This window comes from Carlito syrichta, unplaced genomic scaffold, assembly GCF_000164805.1.
Source record: "Carlito syrichta isolate Samal-C Ts95f unplaced genomic scaffold, Tarsius_syrichta-2.0.1 Scaffold312002, whole genome shotgun sequence".
In the NCBI taxonomy this organism is placed as follows: Eukaryota; Metazoa; Chordata; class Mammalia; order Primates; family Tarsiidae; genus Carlito; species Carlito syrichta.
In genome coordinates, this window is record NW_007256098.1 from 127,796 (window position 1) to 150,205 (window position 22,410).

General features: G+C 44.5%; 1 protein-coding gene and 1 pseudogene across 2 annotated transcripts in view; one reads left to right on the forward strand and one right to left on the reverse strand.

Annotated features, from left to right (window-relative positions):
* Positions 1-22,410, reverse strand: part of XPOT (exportin for tRNA) — a 41,557-nt gene that overhangs the window by 10,155 nt on the left and 8,992 nt on the right. For both annotated transcript variants that reach the window (XR_002482614.1, XM_008069412.2), the window contains exons 3-21: positions 22,226-22,282; positions 21,491-21,560; positions 20,282-20,500; positions 18,219-18,403; positions 17,962-18,130; positions 17,316-17,552; positions 15,658-15,696; positions 15,489-15,551; positions 13,776-13,900; positions 13,026-13,170; positions 12,755-12,874; positions 12,025-12,119; positions 11,352-11,421; positions 8,897-9,135; positions 7,666-7,951; positions 5,251-5,440; positions 4,314-4,430; positions 4,037-4,152; positions 3,063-3,110 (exon numbers count right to left, since the gene is read on the reverse strand). Coding sequence is in view for 1 of the 2 variants with exons in the window: in XM_008069412.2 (XP_008067603.1) it covers positions 3,063-3,110; positions 4,037-4,152; positions 4,314-4,430; positions 5,251-5,440; positions 7,666-7,951; positions 8,897-9,135; positions 11,352-11,421; positions 12,025-12,119; positions 12,755-12,874; positions 13,026-13,170; positions 13,776-13,900; positions 15,489-15,551; positions 15,658-15,696; positions 17,316-17,552; positions 17,962-18,130; positions 18,219-18,403; positions 20,282-20,500; positions 21,491-21,560; positions 22,226-22,282 (2,590 nt within the window). In the remaining variant the exon portion in view is untranslated. The remainder of the gene's footprint in view (positions 1-3,062; positions 3,111-4,036; positions 4,153-4,313; positions 4,431-5,250; positions 5,441-7,665; positions 7,952-8,896; positions 9,136-11,351; positions 11,422-12,024; positions 12,120-12,754; positions 12,875-13,025; positions 13,171-13,775; positions 13,901-15,488; positions 15,552-15,657; positions 15,697-17,315; positions 17,553-17,961; positions 18,131-18,218; positions 18,404-20,281; positions 20,501-21,490; positions 21,561-22,225; positions 22,283-22,410) is intronic.
* LOC110596657 lies at positions 14,739-15,054 on the forward strand (annotated as a pseudogene).

Here is a 22,410-nt window from a genome sequence, read left to right on the forward strand (position 1 = left end):
CGCACGCCTGTAATTCCAGCTACTCGGAAGGCTGAGGCGGAAGGATCGCCGGAGTCCAGCAGGTCGAGGCTGCGATGGCCAGGAGCTGCCACTGCACTCCAGTCTGGGCGGCAGAGTGAGACTCCAACTCAAAAAAAAAAAACAGAGACGTAAAGCTCTCAGACAGGTACACGGAGTTCACTCTGTGTCAACATCACTTAGTGTTATGTATGCTAAAGATACAACACATACTTTTCTAGATCCAGGAGATCACATGCTGCCTAAGTGTTGAGACTGAAAGGAAACAGCAAAGAGAGGTGCTCCATGCTCTGTTCAGTTTGCCACTGGGTGGATTATGGGTGTCAGGAGGCACCCAAGGGGAAGGCTTCAGCACAGAACCAAATACCGGTTCTGGAGGCCTCAGTGTGTGGCCAGGGCAACAATCATCTTTAGAAAGTATAATACAAGCCAGCTGCAGTGGCTCCCGCCTATAATCCCACCACTTTGGGAGGCTGATGAGGGAGGACTGCTCGAGCCCAGTAGTTCGAGACCAGCTTGGGCAACACAGTGAGACCCCATCTCTACAACAAAAATAAAAAAATTATCCAAGTGTGGTGGCAACTAATTGGGAGACTGAGGAGGGAGGACTGCTTGAGCCCAGGAGGTTGAGGCTACAAAGAGCTGTGATCGTGCTACTGCACTCCAGTCTGCACAGGTGACAAGAGTGAGACCCTGATTCAAAAATTTTAAAAAATAAAATAAAAATAAACTGCAATACCAGCAAGATAGAGAAAATGATATGTTGTAAGATACCAGCAATAAAAGCACACCTTACTCCTCCGGCTCACAAACTAGAAACAGGAGTGCAGTAGCCAGATTGGACAGATGAGGAAGCCAAGACCCGGAGAGGGAAATGGAAACAGGCTCAGGCAATCCACTCGCCTCAGCTTCCCAAAGTGCTGGGATTACAGGCTGAGCCACCAAGCCCAGCCCTTTTAAACGGTAATCTTACTTAAAGGCTTTAATACACCGATGACCCCAGCCTTGGTCCCACAGAAGGTAAATCAACAGAAACCAACCCTTCTCTCCTTGGTGTGGGCCTCTGACTCCGGGGACTTATCCTCTTCCACCCTCACTCCAGACCTTCCAGCTGGGATCTAGGTCACAATGTCCTCAGAGGCAGCTGCTGCTAGCTGACTGGACAATGCTGCCCTGCTTCCTCCTTCCTGGTCCTCCTGCCCCATCTGCCTCTCTCTCACTCACTTCAAGGCCTATGCCCCTTCTCCACCTACCGTTACCACCTGATCAGGGTTTTTTAAATCAGGAAAAGTAAACGTGCACCTCGAGTCATCCAAACAATGAAGAAAGAGAACAATGAACAAAACTTTCCTTTTTTTTTTGAATTGGAGTCTCACTCCTTTGCCCAGGCTGGAGTGCAGTGGTACACATGCTAACGGCCACCCTAGCATTGACCTACTGGGCTCTGGTGATCCTTCCACCTCAGTCTTCCCAGTAGCTGGAACTACAGGTGCATGCTACCACGCCTGGCTATGTTTTTATTTTGTTACCAAGACGAAGTTTCGCCAAGTTACCCAGGCTGGTCTCGAACCCGTGGGCTCAGGTGATTCACTTGCCTCGGCCTCCCAAAGTGCTGGAATGACAGGCTGAACCACAGAGCCCGGGCTAAATCTTTTGAAATATAAGATTGCTTGACTCAACTCTGTGTGTCTGAATTCAGGCTATTTGGGCAAGACACACACTTCTGAGCTGGAGACCCCATTCTTACCGTCCTTCCCTCCCTCCTGGTCCCCCTTGACTCTAGCACGTGAGGATGCCACCCGGCACCTCTAGAGACCCACTCCCCGGGCTCTCCTGAAACCCCCACCTTTGTTTCTATGTCTACCTTTCCCTTGACTCTTGCTTGAGCCAAGGTTCTTTCTGTCCTGGTCTTAAAAAGTCTCAGTCACTTCACTTTGACTGCACACTAAGGGCTCCATAATCGGTAGTGGGTTCCATTTCAGCCCCTGAACATTTCCCTGCTAAGTTACAGACCACTGCCTGCTGACTTCCCGGCTCAAGACACGGAACACACAGCTTTGCCGCCTGGTCAACCCTGCTGCCAGCTGTCACGCCAGCCTCCATACTTTAGCCACAGGATGAGCCTGTCATTTCCCACCAGGCCACCATGCAACGTCTGAGCTGTCTTCATCGACCTGCTTGACTCGGACTTGTAAACGCACCCTCTCTTCCCTAGGGCTTGGTTACACTGCCCCTTGGGCAAAACAGCTCACCAGCCTTCGCCTGGCAACATTTCACACGTCTCCACTGCAGTACTTAGTCCTTGGGGATTACTTCCACATTGGTCTCCCTGGATTCTGAGCTCCCCAGATAGCGGGGCATGCTTTCCTCATCTTTACACAGGTCCTCTGCTACCCCACCCCTCTCCCTAGCTCAAGCAAAGGCAGAGGAAACACTGTTGAACTGCAAACCTTTCCAGGCTCCAGCAGAATCACAAAGTCAAGTTCCCATGAGCATGTGGGGCCAGCGGCAAGGGCACTGCTGCTTGCTAGCCTCCTGCAGCTCTGTGGATCACCCAACCTGTGCGGGCATCCTGACTTTGAGAGAAGCTGGAGGCAGGACTTTTTAGTTTAAAAGAAAGTATTTGCGTTTTTAAATGCTGGCAAGCAATTCAAGCTATTTACAAACACCCAGAAGCACCTATGGTTTATACAAACCATCAGGCTGACAGGGAAGAACAGGACATGCTAGAGGAGTGACGTGCTCTAACCACCAGAACTATTGAGAAGACAGATGAGCTGGCTATGAGGAGCCTTCAAGGTCATGAAGTCTGGGTCTTGACATTCTGGTAAGGACCATTCACACCCCTTGTTAACCCAAAACAGACGTCTCACCCTCTCGTCACTCCAAACATGAAGGACAATCACAGACCTGCTACGTTCATCTAGCCCCTCCCCACATCCAAAGCCAGAACTGAAGCAATTGAATTTCATGCAAGACACAGCTTTCAAGAACAGGATGGTAACACCTAGAAGATGAGATGAGGGTGTCACTACGAGGCTCACCCGTTTGAGATGAATTGTTTTCAGCGTCACTGCACACTCAGATAAAGCCTGTGGAAAAAAGTTGAAGAATTTTAGCACAGACAATTCCTGATAAGTGAGCTAGCTTTTGTCTTTATTACCCTAGCCAGTGCCAGGGAAGTATTCATCTCTAAATAATTATTTCTAGGGAAATGTTTAGCTCCAAAGAAGGGAGGGATGGAGAAAAGGTAACAGGAGGTAGAGTGAGTGGGTTGGACAGAAAATAGAAACATACAAACTTGTCCCAATGTAGTAAATTATGGTGGTAAAATCTAGCTTTACACTAGGCTGTGGGACAATGAGAAAGGGTGCCTGTCTGACCTGAAGGATCCAGAAGACGAAATTTGGGGAAATGATCACATGAGAAGAAGGACAGTTAGTTGCAACAGTTAGGGAAAACCACTAGGCACGAGCTTCAGAATGCAAGTAGCAAGAGAAAACAAATAATCAAGTTTTAAAGAAAATCTGCATTGTGCACCCTTCCATGTTCCCAGGAAGAGCCTTAGATGTTCAAACTGAAGGAGCTGAATTTTACATATTCAACTTTACCATTGGATTAAGAATCCACAAAAAGTTCAAAAAGTGTCATCAAACCTTTTTTAAAAAATGAATCCAGTGGGGAACAGTGGCTCATACCTATAATCTCAGCACTTTGGGAGGCCGAGGCAAGAGGACTGCCTGAACCAACAGGCTCGAGAGCAGCCTGAGCAACTTGGCAAGACCTCATCTCTACCACTAGAAAAAATTAGTTGGACATGGTGGTGCATGCCTGTGGTTCCAGCTACATGAAAGGTTGAGGCTGTGGTGGCCGTGAGGGTGCCACTGCACTCCACCCTGGGCAACAGAGTGAGACTCCGACTCAAAAACAAACAATCCCGATTCAAATACCAATTTGAAATCACTAAATTTAAAAAAACAAACAAAAAACAAAGAACATATGACATGTTGGTGCTTACCAATACTGTCTGTGCATCGGCCAGGTCGAAGGTTTGCTTCAAAGGAGCAAGGAAGCAAGCAGGGACAATGTGCTTGTACACGAAGTCAGCAAATCCCACGGGCCCATCTTTGCCACCTGTCAAGAGAAGTCACACTTACATCTTGTGTCTCTCACCAATTAATTCAACGCCTACTCCTGTCTCTGTAAGGATCAGGGTCAGGGTCTGGCTTCCCTTCCATCTCTAAGAGTGCTGGGACAGGCTGGGAAGTGAGCGCTGAGGAACAATGTGATCTCACCCCAGAGTTCGACCAGCTTCGAGAGGATGATGAAACACGTCTTCTGTGCAATCGGGTCTGGATATTCAACGGCTCCTTGGATCACAGTGACCAGCACTCTTTCTACATTCTCTGCACCTGAAGAGAAAAACTTGAGTTTAGTTTAAAACAGTAACTAGAAAGGCAACCTGAAATTCTCACTTCATGCACAAGAACAAGTCAGAAAGCATTCCCAGAGTGGCCAAGATCCCTCGATTTTTACTAACAGGCACCTAAATTTTAAGCATTAAACGTTGAAAAGTCAATATTCCTTTGATATCTTGTCCCTTGGATTTCTCATGCAGCAGAATCCTCTATTTTTATATTTTTGGTTTTTTTCTATTTTGTTTTCTCATTTTTTTATTTCAAAACGGTAAACTGGCTGTAAGCCTTAACAGTCTGGTCAGTTCTGCCAACTGGCCACCACACTACTCACATGGCTCAAGAACCAATTAAAGAATCCTGCCCAGGCCAGGCACAGTGGCTCAAGCCTGTCATCCCAGGACTTTGGTAGGTGGAGTCAAGAGGATGGATCACCTGATCTCAGGGATTTGAGACCAGCCTGGGTAACTTGGCGAGACCTTGTCCCTACCACAAATCAAAAAATTAGCCGGGCCTGGTGGCGCATGCCTATAGTTCCAGCTACTTGGAAGGCTGAGGTAGAAGGATCGCCTGAGCCCAGCAAGTGGAGGCTGCAGTGGCCGTGAGCATGCCACTGCACTCCAGTCTGGGCAAAAGAGTGAAAAAAGGAAGTGCATACAGGTGAATCTCAAGGTGCTCACCATGAAAGTGCCCGAAAATAGTGAACTACCAGCCTAGGGGCCAACACATGTGAAAGCTTTGAGCAGACTTCCATCGCTCTTGCTCTGATAGATGCACACCTGTGGCTGGGACAGGAGTGGACACAGCAGGCACCCACCTTGATTGGCTATCACCTCACTCATCCCACTGCCGGTGACCGTCTGAAGGAAAGCAAAGTAACTTCTCCGCAGCATCTGTTTCTCCAGAGCGGCAGACTGGTCGTTCTCTTCCGCCGGGCGGAGCAGCACTTCAAAGATGGCATGCAGCAGGGGCATGAACATCTGCTGTAAAAATGGGGACACCTGTACCTGAAGATAAAGGACAATTACTACTTCAGGAGTATGGAAATGAAGAGGAAACTTGGGAGAAGGTGCTCCAAAAAGGCCTCCAGGGTAAACGAGGGGGGACTCAAAAGGTGCAGACTTTATTCATGCAAAATTGTGTAGGCTGGGCAAGTGGCTCACACCTGTCATCCCAGCACTTTGGGAGGCGGAGGTGAGAGGATTGCCTGAGCCCACAGGTTCGAGATCAGCCTGGGCAAATTGGTGAGACCTCATCTCTACTAGAAGTAAAAAAATAAACCTGGCATGGTAACAGGTGCCTATAGTTCTAGCTACTCGGAAGGCTGAGGTGGAAGGACTGCTGGAGCCCAAAGGTTGAGGCAGAAGGATCTCCAGAGCCCAGCAGGTTGACTCTAGGGTGGCCGTGAGCATGCCACTACACTCCAGCCTGGGTGACAGAGTGAAGCCTCCAATTCAAAAAAAAAAATTGTGTGTTTATACTTACATGTTTAAACTTTAGTCACAAAGTACCCTCCGTTTGAAGCAAAACACCCATCAAGACGCTTTTACCACTGCTCAAAACAGTTTTGTACTCGTCAATGCCTTTTAGCGCTTCTGCCCTTTTAGGCGTTACCTCTTTCACATGGGCAAAATGTTTCCCAAGGGCTTTTTCCATCCAGGGAAACAAAAAACGTTACTTGGAGCAAGACCAAGTGAGTAAGGGTGGCAACTGTGTTTTTGGTCAAAAATTGCTGAACACTCAGCGTGGTGTGGGCAGGTGCGCTTGTAGATTACTCATCATGAATCAGCAAGTGCCTTGGAAGAATGTAGAAAAAATATTCACTGAAGGTGAACGCAGCCTCTCACAACAACGCCAGCTGGTCCACTGATGCTGATGGGCTCCTTGAATACTTACCTAGTGAGGGAAGCCTGGACTACAAGAGGCCTGAGAGATGATTCCAACTTCTGGGGGGGCGCCCCCTTAAATATTTTCATAACTCACCCAGTAAGTATCAACATTAAGACAAAAATCTACATAGCATCAACACTGCTGAAGGCCTCGAGATCATTTAGGGCATCTCATTTCCTACAGCTTAAGATTGAGGCTAAGGAAGACATATTACCAGGGAAGATTTTCAAATGTCAATTCTCAAAAAACAAATTCTATCCCTAAGCTTTAAATCAATGCATATGATTAAACTCTTGTGGCAGGATTTTATTTTTGAACACGAACGAAGGTAAAAAATATCCTTTAGTAGCATGTTCTCAGAGCTTGCTTGCAAATGAACTCCTGGGTTTTCTATGCCCTTGGGCTAATCCCTTGACTTCTCTGTGCCTCTGTTTCTTCAACTATAGCATATGACATCTACTTACATAGAAAGTACTACGTAAGTATTAGTCACTCAGCTAGGTTGTAACGGGGTTAAATTCCCTTGTACATAAAATTACTTTTAAACTCCTGCTTCTTAGACACCCAAATTACAGTGCTTCTTACTTACTTCTTTAGACATTTAGTACTCAATAGTGTTTTAATTTTCTTTGCTTTTCTTTTTTTTCTTGAGTCAGTCTTACTCTGTCGCCCAGGCTAGAGTGTAGTAGCATGCTCACTGCCACCACAGCTTCAACGTGCTGGGCTCAGGCAATCTTTCCACCTCAGTCTTCCAAGGAGCTGGAACTACAGGTGTGAGCCACCATGCCTGGTCTTTTATTTGCTTTTCTAAAACAGCAGGCTAGTTCTTTTCTTTTGCAACAAAGAGCAGATAAGATCTGTTTTTATTAAAAGTTGTAGTAAGCATGACCTGTCTGTCAGGCCTAGACGCTGCTGATAATAAAAATACACATGATTCATGCCCTCAAGTAACTCACATTAAAAAAAAAAAGGCAGCTGGGCGCAGTGGCTCACATGTCATCCCAACACTTTGGGAGGTGGAGGCGAGAGAACTGCCTGAGCCTGTGGGTTTGGCAATCAGGTGAGACCTCGTCTCTACAATAAGTCAAAAAATTAGCCAGGCGTGGCGGCACATGCCTGCTGCTCCAGCTACTTGGAAGGCTGAGGTGGAAGGATCGCCTGAGCCCAGCAGGTGGAGGCTGCAGTGGCCGTGAGCGTGCCACTGCACTCCAGCCTGGGCGACAGAGGGAGACTCCGACAATAACAACAACAAAAAGCCAAGGGCAAAACCCGTAAGACATCCGAAGCGAAATCCATCTAATCTGCAAGCAAGGCAGTCCTCAGGCGTTGAAGGCCATGGTACCTTGAACTTGGCTGTGATCTGGTTGATCAGAGGAATGAACTCCTGGAGGTCTTTGGCTTCACAGTCTTTGAGCATGTGTTCTGAAGCAGATGGGATGAACGGCAGGACTTCCTCCTCCAGACAAATGACCATCCGATGGAGGAAGGTGCGGACTCCACCTCTGAGAATGTCCTTCTGGAAGGGGCAGCTGAGGGCCGGCAAGAAGGTCTGCAGGCAGTCCAGATAGACTTCGGAACAGCCACTCTGCTTCACAGTCTGCTTGTTGCTGAAAGCTTTGCTGGTTCGGCTGTATGCAAGCACAAATCGGAGCGTGGATTTAGCTTTATCCTTTAAAAGTGTGATGGGTATTCAAAAGCAATGCACAACGAGTTGCAAAACAGACAGAACTAAAAAGCCTCATCTTCATTTTCCACATCACAATTCCTTCCAGCTGTAGCTAATATGGTCATTTGCCAACGATGGCTTCCAGGTGCCATTCCAGAACAAAAAGGTTCAAACTGAAGTAAGAGTTTGTCTTATACAATCACCAGCAATCTCTTTATGACCCCTGAGCGAGGACATCTGAGTGCAAAGGGTTAAATAAAGTCCTACTGACAAAGGACGTTGAGGAAGAAAATCCACTTACTATGACTAGGCTGTGCTAGACAATCTGCAAACTACCCACTTAAATTTAGAAAATAGTTTTCAGAATCAAGTTGCTGCTACAATCTCTCAAACATCTAGCTCTTGCTCGAAAATCGTCTGTAGGACAGTTTTTCTGTAGCTTCTAATCAGCAATCACTGTAACTTTAATGTTCTTACTTATTGCTTGTCAATAAAAAGTATGGGGGGTGACCGCTTGGGTGGTGGTCTTCAGGACACAACACAGCTTAAGAGAAGTCTCAGGATCTTCTCTCTAAGGTAACCAAGACTAAACCAAGATGTCCCAGTATGTCATTGGAATGTAAACACTTTATCTAATCCCCTTAAATACACAACCCAGCAACACCAAAGAAATCCAAACAGTTACGGATTTACAGTTGTCAAGGCAAAAATGCAGAATGGTATGTGACTATCCCCTTCTTCCTTCAGCTAAGCCTTCTAATTCACTGGATTTAGAAGAAAAAGATTAGGGCAATTCTCTGGACGTACAGCTGTGGAAACACAAATGCATGAGCCCGTCCCCCAAAAGCATCAAATGAGTACTCAGTGTAGAGCCACACTTGACAACTCTGATTACGATCCCGCTCACCTGGCAAACCCCACCGCGTGGCTGAGACAGTCTGCAAGAGATGCTTGTCTTTCTTCATCCTGGGCCAGCATCAACTTTTCTAACAGAATTTTAAACTTCTCCATTAGCGGAGTCAACAGATTCCTCATCAACGCCTGTTTCCTTTCGGCTGGATATTCACTGTTGACAATCAGCACTCCAGCGGTCTCATACATGAACAGTTGATCATCACTGCTCAGTAAGGACTGGTAACCATTCTCCTAGGATGGAATTTTGCCTTATTAAAGTTCTTTTCTGAGTTCTTCTCATTTAATCAGAAAGCATGCAAGAGAAACAGGAACTATAATCTTATCACATCAACTCACAGATCAAGTACGTAAAAAAACAAATTTTTTTCCAGGACCACGTAATGAAAAGAAAACTGAATTAGAAGTCAAAAGAGCACAGTTCTAATTTGAGCCCTGACAAGACTTTGCAAGTGGTCATATAATTGACAGCTAGCCTTCTAACTTCCTTCCTTTTGTAAGAATCTTATTTATAAGATTGTTATGAATCTAAATATGAGGTGTACAAAAATGCTTTGAGTATTTGCACAAAGGCCATGCAATTTATATCTTCAAGCATTTAAGGGTTTAACATCAAGAAAACTCACACACATATACACACACACAAACCACCTGTTACTTTAGGACTATGAAAATAAGACTGACAATGAAAACAATAAATCTCATTCCTACACAAGCCAACATGCCACGTATGGGTTTTTTATTTCTCACATTTAAGCACTCAGAGGTGCCAAAGGGGAGGGGATCAGAGGCTCCTCTAGGGCCAACACTAAGCTCCTTGTCAAAAAATCACATAAAAACCTAGTCTTCAAACAGAAGGATCATGTGGTGGTTTTATATAAAAGAATTCTGCGTCCCTTGAAAGAGAAAACATCCCTGCTTGGCGGAACTATTGCTATTATTGTCTTTATTTGGAAATTAAGTATGGCTTAAGGAGATGCGTGTGGGTGCCAAGCTGACAAAGGGTACACTTCTGGACTTAATTTGAGGTGTAAATTTGGATATTAAAAGACCCATTTTAGAGTGTTATAGCTATTTTAAACAATAAGTACATAAGTAAGAAACACCTAGAAAAGCATAATGCTAAATGTCTGCAAGGGTGCCACGGAGGGAATGGGGGCGTCTGAAAGAAGCGGGGCAGGTCTGCCCTCAGTGCTGGCAGGTACCATCCAGCCGGCAGGGGACCTGAGACGACAAGCACAGATGGCGAACTGGTCCCTGAGAGCGGGGACAGACATTTCTCCTGCTGCCTTGGATAGCAGAAATCTGACTCCACGGGAGTGCATGACCACAACGTGTTCCATAAGACCTCCTGTGTTGTAAGACTTTCTCCATCTGCACGTGTGGCACACAAATGTCTTGAGATCTCAGTTTGGTGGGCGACTGCACAGGCAGCGATGACTCATTGAGGTTCTGACCAATCTCCTCATAAAACTCAGGTATTTCTAACGACTGCAGCTAGAGAGCCAGGCACGCACAATTACCCCCACAGTGACAGGCATTTGATCATTTCACTCTTTGACCCATTTCTTGCTGAATACGGCTCGCCTGCTCCTGTTACCCATGTGACTGCCATCTGTATACCTGAGTGTCTATGCTTGCAAAAACCTGTTATTTTTGCCTGTTTTATTGTGTCAAGTGGCCTATGAAGTGCTCTGTCCTATTTGTACATACTAAATAAATCCCCTTGTAGAAACGTAAATCAATGTCTTTCTCAGCCTCCTGAGTGCCCAGCTAATGTTTTTCATTTTTTGCAGGGATGAGGCCTCACTATGTTGCCCAGGATGGTCTCGAACTCCTAGACTCAAGTAATCCTCCTGCCTTGGCCTCCCAAAGTTTTGGGATTACAGACATAAGCCACCACGCCTGGCCTTATTCAATGTCTTTTAAAGAATTTTGTAAAATTACTTTTTCCAGATTTATATTTGCAGAATTTTGATCTTTCAGAATGGTGATTTTCAGAATTTTTCCACTTTAGGGATTTTGCTCTTTCAGGATTTCAACATTTAGGATTATAGCCCAAACACCATAATATTCAGAACTCAATCAGCATTTAATTTTTTTTTACCCTAAGCCTAAAGTTACACAGAAGAACTTTAGTCTGATAGTAGCAGTTGTTAAAAACAGCTAATATAATTGTAGTATTAGAGAATAATTTGGAAGCTGAATTTTCTCCATAAAACACTTCACCAACAATTAACAGTATCCTCAGTGCTGCCAAGTTTATCAGTCAACTCTTGATTCTTTTCTAATTCTAGGTTTTTTGCTGTATCAACAGAATTTTGGTAAACAGAACTCTTGCACACACACACTGCCTCCACCAAGTCTGTAAAATGCCCACAAGGTAAGGCTAACAGCATATGCGGCCTCCATGACATTTGGGGAAACATCTTAAAAGGACAAGTACTTACAGGTGGAGAAAGTTCTAATAAATCCTGTATTCTATTCAAAATGTCCTCAATAAAAGGGTTCATCTGTTTACTGCAAAACAGCAAAAAGGAAAATCACAACTAAATATCTGCTGAAAAAAGTGCTAAGATACAAAATCCTCCTTTAGGACAGAACCCGAAAAAGTTGTTCTAGGTCAGTCACATCTATCTAAGACTAGCTGTGGTTAATTTTTTACAACTGCCTCTGTCTGCTCTGTAGTGACAGATGGTCAAGGTGACTTACAACCTTATAAGCCCAATAAGTAGCTTTCATACCAAAAAATGGTACTAGCCAAGAATAACACAAAACAGAATAGGTAAAACCTGTACTTTGAAGGAATATCTTCTCCAGGATTTCCAAGAAGCCATAGAGTGATCCATGGCAATAAAACTGTTGGTTAAGTGACTAGCGGATATCATTAGTGAGGACAGGCATTAGCCTATCAAAAGCATGCAAGCTGACTGCTTCTTATACTGAAAAAGGACCTGACTGATGAGTGGGAAAGAAGGTGTGGCATTAAAAGGAACACCCACCTGATAAGCATGACTTGAACAGGGAGAAACAAACCTACCAGCGGCTCTGAGAAAAGTATCCGTCTAGTTAATAACTTGAGAAATAAAGAGATAAACCTAACGGCTGAAGTGTTATACTTACTTGAGAGACTTGACAAATCTGGAAAACAGGTAGGCCGTCCTGCTCCGGACTTTTGCACTGGAATGCCGCAGCCCTCTGTGATCTAAGAAAGCCATCTAAAGAGACAGAGAAACTTCACCCTTTCCACACTCGCTCAAGCTGCTGTCATGCTACATTTTTTGTTCACATTACATCTTACGTCTTAGCTCCTAGAAGGCAGGCACCAGGAATGTACAACAAGAAATCCCACACTACATACAAGCAAGCCCTCGAGGACTGACTAGACAGAAAGCAGCCACTTAAAAGAAATGGGGGGGGGCAGCTGGGCTCAGTGGCTCAGCCTGTAATCTCGTGCCTTTGGGAGGCTGAGGTGAGTGGATTGCCTGAGCCCGCGGGTTCACCTGGGCAGGCGAGACCTCATCTCTACAATAAATCAAAAAATTAGCCAGGCATGGTAGCACGCGCCTGTAGTTCCAGCTACTTGAAAGGCTGAGGAGGAAGGATCGCCGGAGCCCAGCAGGTTGAGGCCGCGGTGGCTGGGAGTGGCCGCTGCACTTCAGTCTGGGCGACAGAGTCAGACTCCAACTCAAAAAAAAAAAATCCCAAAGAAACAGGGGATGGGTTAGTTTTGGAGTATTAAGAGTTTTTCAGAGCTGCTTTCTTTAAGAAGTGCTAGAGGACAGAGAGGTAGAACCCGATCTGCTGAAACACACGGAAAACAGCAAGAGCCCAGAGCAGAACGCCTACTTACTAGTACACATGGAATGTGCTGAGGTTCAACAGTGAAGAACTTCTCATATCGAACAACAGTTTCAAAGAACTCTAGCGTCACGGAGGCGTGCTGGTAGGAACTCACCCCCGATGTCACCAGCTGCAGGAGAGAGGTGGAGCCGGCTCTGACCCACTGTGGCACTGAATGCCCCAAATCAACACACACTAAGCTCTAACAACCAAGGAACTCCCACTAGCTCATAGTGAAAACGAAAATCATATTCAAAATGAAGGATCTCCAGTATACTTACAGTTCGCATCATATCCTGCAAAGCACTAGCTTTTGAAACATCACCTGAGAAGTGAGCACCATGAGATACTGGAAGAGCTTCTGCCAACATATACAGCAATCTTATTGCTACTTCAACCTCCATAAACCGTGTCGTCTGCCAGTTCCTACCAAGGTACAATATCTCAGTGAGATCTGAACCTCAACTTCGATGCAACTAGCCAAGCACAAGGTAAGACACCAACAAAGTCCTCTTTGATTACTATAATCAGGCCAGGCGCAGTGGCTCATGCCTATAATCCCAGCACTTTGGGAGGCCAAAGTGAGAGGACTGCCTGAGCCCATGGGTTTGAAACCAGCCTGGGAACTTGGTGAGACCTCATCTCTACAGTAAATCAAAAAATTTGCCGGGCGTGGTGGCATGTGCCTGTAGTTCCGGCTACTTGGTGGGCTGAGGCGGAAGGGTTGCCTGAGCCCAGCAGACCGAGGTTGCAGTGGCTGTGAGCATGCCACTGCACTCCAGCCTAGGCGACAAAGTGAGACTCCGACTCAAAAAAAAAAAAAAAGATTACAGTCAAAGCAAGTGTTCATTTTCACAAAAGTCGAAAGAATCAAGATAAACCAAGGATCCAAGTAAAGTGCATTACGGTTTCCAGAGATACACTAAGATCTTAATAAGTAACAGGGTAATTCTATGAATCACTGATTTTAGACCACCATCAGAAAGCGAAAGAAAGAAGCTGGCTTATTACAAAAAGAATAACAAACTTACTGCAGTGTAGAACTAAACACTCTGCGAACAGAAGCCAGCAGTAACTCTGGTGAGACTTGGGCAAGCCTATCCAACAATAGCTTCAGTTGTTTTCTGTATTCCACAAACATGGCTTCATCTTCCCCCTAGGAAACAACAGGATAAAAATCCTCATTTAAAAAACGTAGAAGACTTTACAATTCATGTAATTATTTGGTTCCTCTGTAGATTTCTGCATTTATAAATTTCATACTTCTGTTTTTTCATCAATATCTAAATAGGAAAGCTTACTATGCTTAGTAACTCCTCCCCTCCTGCTCACAAATAAGTATTTCTGAACACCACAGCCCTTGGCCTCAAAAGCCTAGAGCCAGAAACAGCGTAAGGAGATTAAGGACAAGCGTCGTAGCCAGCATGGGCTTTGAGGCCTCTGGCACCAAATTCATCCTCTGTATGCCAGTGTCCACTGTAAAAAGTGGTGATGACACCATACGACTGGAGATGATAAATGTCAGGGGCCTGGCACACTCCCGGGCACAATGTGGTGGTCATTACCACCATGATCCTTCATGGGAATTCTGAATGCCTGGGCTAGGAACAGAACCATCAAGTACACAGCCCAGCAGCACATGCTGTCACACAACACCTAACAACACCTGCTGCCTCTCGGGCTTCCTGGGAAGCTGACCCACTCCCAAGCCTGGGCAAGATGTTTAGCTGGAACAAGTCCAGAGGGTACCATCTCCACTCTGCCTTCCAGAATTCTGACCTGAGGTTCAGCATTCCTATTAAATACAAAGTAGACAGTGCCAATAATGTCTTCAATAGTTCACTAAGTTAAATGCTACAAAGTGTTTTTTAAAGGGTTGTTAAAGAACAAAACATTAAAAATGAAGCATTAAGAGGCTTCTGGAAGCTCGGTCAGGCGCTCAGGATCCATTTACATTGGTTCCTACAGTCGGTCCCCAGACTCTAACAGCCAAAATGGTGAAACAGATCAATAACAAGGCCTGTTTTCAGGATGCCTTGGAAGCTGCAGGTAATACACTTGTACTTGACTTCTCAGCCACGTGGTGTGGGCTTTGCAAAATAATCAATCAAACCTTTCTTCCATTCTCTCTCTGAAAAGTATTCCAGTGTGGTTTCCTCAAAGTGGATGTGGATGACTGTCAGGATGTGCTTCAGAATGTGAAGTCAAATGTATGCCAACCTTCCAGTTGTTAAAAAAGGTACAAAAAGTGGGTGAATTTTCTGGAACTAGTAAGAAAAGCTTGAAGCCACCATTAATGAATTCATCTAATCATGTTTTCCCAAAATAAAAATAAAAAAATAAAATAAAACTTGGGAGTTTTAGGCCAGGCGTGATGGCTCACACATATAATCCCAGCACTTTGGGAGGCCGAGGTGAGAGGACTGCCTGAGCCCACGGGTTCAAGACCAGCCCGAGCAACTTGGCAAGACATCATCTATACAATAAGTCAAAAAACTAGCTGGACATGGTGGTGCATGCCTGTAGTTCCAGCTACTTGGAAAGCTGACATGGAAGGATCACCTGAGCCCAGCAGGTTGAGGCTGTGGTAGCCATGAGCATGTCACTGTACTCCAGCCTGGGCGACACAGTGAGACTCCAACTCAAAAATAAAAAAATAAAAAAGATACTTCATGTTGAAGCGGGCTCCAAAATAATATGCAATATTAATTTGATAAGTTACAAAATTAAGACTCATTTCTTACCTCATTTTCAAAGTTATACTCTTCATCATAAGTCAATTTTTTCATAACGGCCAACATGATTGCCTACAAATAAAACAGCTTCTTAATTTGAGATTAAACTACATTTCAAGGCAGATGACACAGACAAAATACGTCAAAGGATTAAAAGAAGCATAAAGAAGTCAATTACCTCTACATTAGCTTTCTGCTGATCCGAGAGTACTGTAAGCTGTTAAAAGGTAAGCAGTAACTTATTAGGTTTTCTAAAGTCAGACTTGCAGATCCGAATATTTTGCTAATCAATGATGACCTTTTAAAACATACACAACCTTTCTGGAGAGCAGTCAGCCAGTACCTGTCTACAATTATAATGTATCTAACCTAAAATCTAGCACGAACTCCACGTCTAGTAAGTAACTTGACATGTAGGTGAATCCAATTTTTAAAGACACATATGGCATATTCAGCAAAGCAGCAGGTTACAAGGACAGGAAAGGATGACCTCATCTCAACAAAGGAAAACAAGCCTAGAAACCCAGTAAGAGAATTATCAATGGGACTGCCAGCAGTGAGCACACCTAGAATTTCTTAAAGTATGTATGCAGACATATGTTACGTTTATTACAATAAAACAGAAATAAAATCTATTTTTGGAGATTAATCATTTTAAGCGTGACTTGATTGAATTAATTCAGTGCAAATAAAATAGAAATGGCTCCCTCATCTATTGTCATAGTGAGAAGTCACCAATTTCTTAAATTGCTCCATTCTTTGTTTAGAAACAAGATGATCAGCCGGGTTCGGTGGCTCAGCTTGTAATGGCGCGCCTTTGGGAGGCTGAGGTGAGTGGATTGCCTGAGCCCGCGGGTTCGAGACCCGACTGGGCAGCGAGACCTCATCTCTACAATAAATCAAAAAATCAGCTGGGCGTGGTAGCGCATGCCTGTAATTCCGGCTACTCGGAAGGTTGAGGCAGAAGGATCGCCGGAGCCCAGCAGGTCGAGGCTGCGGTGGCTGGGAGCGGCCACTGCACTCCAGTCTGGGCGACAGGGTAAGACTCCAACTCAAAAAAAAAAAAAAAGAAACAAGATGATCTGTAGGCAGCATCAGATTTTTAAAAATTTAAAAATAAAAACATGATGAGGTTCAAAATGAAAAAAAAAAAAAAAGCTGGGTGTGGTGGCTCAAGTCTGCAATCCCAGCACTTTGGGAGGCTGAGGTGGGAGGACTGCTTGAGTCCAGGAGTTCAAGACCAGCCAGAACAACATAGTGAGACCTTGTATCTACAATAAATCAGTAAACAAAGAAAGGAAAAAAAATAACCCAAGTCTATAATGAACTCTGAAGCTTGTTAGTCTACTGGATTTTAGAGCCTAGCCGCTTGTTTTCTGGCTTTTTTTTTTTCATCTGGAGTCTCACTCTGTCACCCAGGCTGGAGTGCAGTGGCATGCTCACTGCCACCCAGCGTCGACCGACTGGGCTCTGGTGATCCTTCTGCCTCAGCATTCCAAACAGCTGAAACCACAAGCACGCACTACCATGCCCAGCTAATTTTTCATTTATTGTAGAGACAGAGTCTCACCAAGTTGCCTGGGCTGGTCTAGAACCCGTGGGCTCAGGCAATCCACTCGCCTCGGCCTCCCAAAGTGCTGGGATGACAGCTGAGCCACTGGGATGACAGCTGAGCCTAAGTATTTTTTTTAAGGGGGAAATATGCTGATATTTAAAGTAAATGTCTTTGGGTAGAAGAATTACAACTATTTTCTTCAGTTCCTTTTTCCTGCATTTTCCGATTCTCCATGACGGCTCTGTACTGTCGACTAAACAAACAGTAAAACAAGACCGTACCTGCTTTAGAATCTGAAGGTAATCATAGCAAAACCCAATGATGTTGGAGGAAATGTCATCGTCCTCATGGATCAGCAGCTGCAGCATGAGTGCCACCTTCGTCTCAACAGCTTGCAGGGCCTCCTGAGCATGCGCCATGTCTCCACTCTTGACTAACTTAGTCCAGCTGACGATCAAGGACTGCCCCATTCCGTTCACGAGCTTAGAGAAGCGGGCCAGGAAGTCAACGTCTTCTTCCTGTCAGCAGCCGAGACAGATATCCATTTGAAGCCACCCACCCAAGAGCCAGAGGAGACACTGAACTTCAGCTGAATCAAGGGCCGATCACAGGATTCAGTTTCAAACTGACAATAGTCATTTGACAATTCTACCATAGATGCACAGCGCAGGACTAGGTGTTTATAAGAAACACACAACTGCAGGCCCTAGCCCAGTCTTTCAAGTTTAAGAACGGACAGAATTTACTCCCCAAGGCAAATGCTAGAGAGAACATCAAGGCTTTCTAGATGCAGTGGTTTATTATTATAATCCAAGAGGGTTTCTAACAATTAGAAAAGAAAAAGAAAAGGCTATGATTACATTTAACTTACCACCTATCCTAGTTTGTTCTAACAACGTTTAAGATTTTATATATAAATTTACTAACCTGGTCAATGCTAAAAAACCCAGCAGACTGCAAAACTTGACACAAAGATTCTACTAGTTTCATTTTATCAACAGGGTCCATTCCTTTATTTACAATTTCAAATAAACAGTCACATGCTTCTTCTCGTAGAACTTCTACGGACATATGACCTAGCAGCATATTTATAAACCTGGCAAAAGGAATGAAACTGTTACCACGTTTCCAAATTTATTCATCTTTGACACGATATCTTACAGGCTCATCACAGGCACACTTACCTGTCATTGGCTATGAGGGATAAGTCTATCCAGGAGACATAGGCCCCAACGACTTCAAGGCACTGGCATGTCACTTCTGAATTAGTATACTGATAGTTTTGTAAGATTTGGTGCCACGATTCCACGAGATTCGGAATGCACTGTTCCCGCATGGTATCCTTTATAAGAGTATTCCTACGAGCCTCCTGAAATACAAAATGCCAAACAGAGAGAGTATATGACTTCATGAAACCTGGCGTTGTCTGAAGACAGTTGTACATCATTTCCTCAACATGAACCTCAGGCTTGTTGACACATTCCCCACTGGCAGTTCCTGCTTATCAGCTCTAAAATCTTATCCTGTGATTCTTTGGCTTTCCTCTTTCCGTTCTATTCCTCAGCGCCAGTTAATTTCTTATTAAAGACAAGCTATCAATAAGCCTGCTTAGTATGCAAAGCATGTGGTCAGTCATTTCCCAATCTGCCAACACAGTGCTAGAACTGAGAGAGACAACACACACAAGCAGCAGCGTTGACCCCCAAGCAGCTTCCGCCTCGCGAAGGGACGGCATGGCTGCATTCAACAGAGACGACGTTTCCCAACAAAGTCAAAGGAAAAATGGATGCGTGTATTTTACTAAAGAAAGTATTTACACCACTAAAAAAAATTCAAAGCTTTAAAATTATTAATTTTTTATTTTTTTGGTTTTTTCTTTGAGAGTCAGAGTCTCACTCTGTCGCCCAGGTTGGAGTGCAGTGGCACACTCACGGCCACCGCAGCTTCGACTTGCTGGGCTCAGGTGATCCTTCCACCTCAGCCTTCTAAGAAGCCGGAACTACACATGCACACTGCCATGCCTAGCTAATTTTTGATTTATTGTAGAGACAAGGTCTCACCATGTTGCCCAGGCTGGTCTCGAACCCACGGGCTCAGGCAATCCTCTTGCCTTAGCCTCCCAAAGTGCTAGGATTACAGGCTTGAGCCACCACACCCGGGCTAACATTTTAATTTCAAACTACATCTGAAAAAAATCAAGCTTGTTCTTGTAAAATAAAATTCAAAACACTTAATAAACTTATAATGATTTTTTTTTTTTGAGCCAGGTCTTACTCTGTCGCCAAGGCTGAAGTATAGTGGGCATGATCACAGGCCACTGCAGTCCCTAATTCCTGGACTCAAACAATCCTTCCCACTCGGCCTCCTGAGTGGCTGGGACTACAGGTATATACCACCAGGCCCAGCTCACTTTTTAAGTTTTTTGTAGAGATGAAGTCTCATTATGTTGCCTAGACTGGTCACAAACCCCTGGCCTCTAGCAATCCACCTACCTTGGCCTCCTAAAGTGCTGGGATTACAGACTTTCACCACTGTGCCTGGTCTTATAATTATTCTGAAGAAAGTTTACCTCAAAAAATAAGTGACCGGGCATGGTGACTCATGCCTGTAATCCCAACATTTAGGGAGGCTGAGGCAAGAGAATTGCCTGAGCCCACAGTTCGAGACCAACCTGGGTAACTTGGCAAGACATTGTCTCTACAATTAGTCAAAAAGTTAGCTGGATGTAGAAAGGCTGAGGAGGAAGGATCATGTGAGTCTAGCAGGTCAAGGTTGTGGCAGCAGTGAGCATACCACTGTACTCTAGCCTGGGCAACAGAGACCCCTACTCAAAACAAACGAACAAACAAAAAAACCAGGCCAGGCTCGGTGGCTCAGAATGTTATCCCAGCACTTTGGGAGGCTGAGGTGAGTGGATTGCATGAGCCCATGGGTTTGAGACCAGCCCGGGTAACTTGGTGAGACCTCATCACTACAAAAAAAAAAAAAAAATTAACTGGGTGCGGTAGCGTGCGCCTGTAGTTCCAGCTACATGGAAGGTTGAGGTGGAAGGAACGCCAGAGCCCAGCAGGTTGACACTAGGGTAACCATGATGGTGCCACTGCACTCCAGTCTGGGTGATGGAGACTCCAACTGAAAAAAAAAAAAGAAAAGGAAAAAAACAAGAATTCCTATTTCTTTTATTACGTGTTCATTATGTCCTACAAAATTCATGTTGAAAATGAAAAGTTCATGGTGAGTTACATGCCTCTGCCGTATGCACGACATCGCGATCCACCAGCTCTGAATCGATGGCCATGAGGATTCGGAGGTAGAGGTCTACTCCCCTTGGATTGAGGTCCACCACGGAGAGAATGTCAAAAAAAAACTTGGGCCATTTCGTGAGATACTCAGTAACAAACAGCAGGGCGAAGACTTGGGCAGCTTTATTCCGTATGAAGGTCTTCTCTGGCTGGGGACTCAGCATCTGACAAACAGAGGGACAGCCCATGAAATGGAATGTAAACTGCAGAGACTCAGAAGCACATGTCATCATCAGAGGCGAAACTCCTTCACCCTTCACCATGGCCCAGAGGAGCCAGGCAAAAAAGAAGTTTTAAAGTTAGCCAGGGCTCTCTGTGACCAGCCAGGTCAACAACAAGGAAACAAAGGCTCTGCGGTAACTTTTCATCTCACACTTTTACAGAAAAGCCTCAGGTGTGGCATTTGATAGTTCTCATGCACTTCTAAGAAGAAAAAGACATTTAATTATTTTTCTTCTATCTGCTTGGTCCCTAAGGAAAAACCCAAAATGACCACCTTCTGAACAGGGCTCTGTGAACAGGTTGTTGAGGAGGGCTCACTTTTAAGAGTCAAACAGAAAAGCAGATTTTGTCAAGTAGTTAAATAAAAATTACACTTTAAAAACAAAGTTTCAGCCAGGAGCAGTGGCTCACATCTGTAATCCTAGCACTTTGGGAGGCAGAAGCGAGGGCTGCTTGTGCTCAGGGGTTCAAAACCAGCCTGGGCAACCTGGTGAGACCTCGTCTCTAAAATAAAACAAAAAAGTTAACTGGCTGTGGTGGTGTATGCCTATGTCTGGCTACTTGGGAGGCTGAGGCAGAAGGAAGGCCTGAGCCCAGCAGTTTGAAGTTATAGTAGCTGTTAGCATGCCACTGCACACCAGCCTGGGCAACAGAGCAAGACTACAATTCAATAAATTAATTAATAAATTAAATAAATTAAGCAAAACCAAAGTTTTCACAGTGTGTCATGGAAAGTATGACAATTTCACTTACTGATATAATTTGAAATGATTGCTAAGTTTCCATCTACCCACGACCTTCAAAACTAGCACTTTTTTAAAAGGCTACGGGAGGATAAATAATCAACATCTTTCAGACAAAGTTGCAAATTCTTGCAAAAATGAGTTCAATTATCTGGAAATCTAAGGACCCGAATGAAATCACTATCTTACCTGAGCTTGAAGCCAAGCTATGAGCGTCTCCCTAATGAGCTGCTGCTGGGCGGTGGTGAGCTCTGAGTATCTATGCAAAACAAAGAGTCAGGGCCATGTCTGATATCGGTGGGTCTAACAGTAACAGCCTTGTCTATCCAAAAGGCAAAATACGTACAGCTCCCAATTACCTAAAGCTTCCTAAAATGAGCTGATAATGCCTTTCATCACTGCTTTTAAGAAAAAGGTAAGAATGAACAAGGCAGGCAGGGACTATCAACCTTCGTTGAATCTGTGGTTTTATTCATACTGAAACACAACGACAGCTACATAATTTTCCAAATGAAAAGACACCTGTGTCTGAGGTCTGTGATCCATATACAGAATAAACCAGTAGGTGAACTAAGAATCCCCTCAGTAGAGTCGTCACTTCTGCTTTGCTAGCAAGCAGCCCTCGACTCTAAGAGAGGCCAGGCAAGTGGGAGACAGGCCTGCCGTCACCACATCTTCTGATCTTCCCAGAGATGCTGGAAATCCAGCCTTTTCTATGAGATGGCTGGACTTTTACATGCAACCAACCAACTTAGTACTTCTGAAGCACTCTGGGGTACATCAAAACATCTATGACCTAGATACAACTTGTACACGATCAATTTACAGTCTGTGCTATGGTTTTCTCAAAGAAGAAGAAAACTAAATTTTAAAAATGGCTTCTCTCTACAAATCTTAGAGTCCAAACAGTGAGGAAAGCCTTACTTGTATTTGACTTGATGTTCAAGTACTTGGAAGCAGAAGAACTTTATGTGATCATCACTGAAAAAGAAAAAACAGAAATTGGCTGAGCAGAATAAAACAAACCAAAGGCAAAACACCAACAAACAACAGCAGGTGGGCTTGGAGAGCTTCTCAAGTGAGACCTTTGGTTTTTTTTTTTTTTTTTT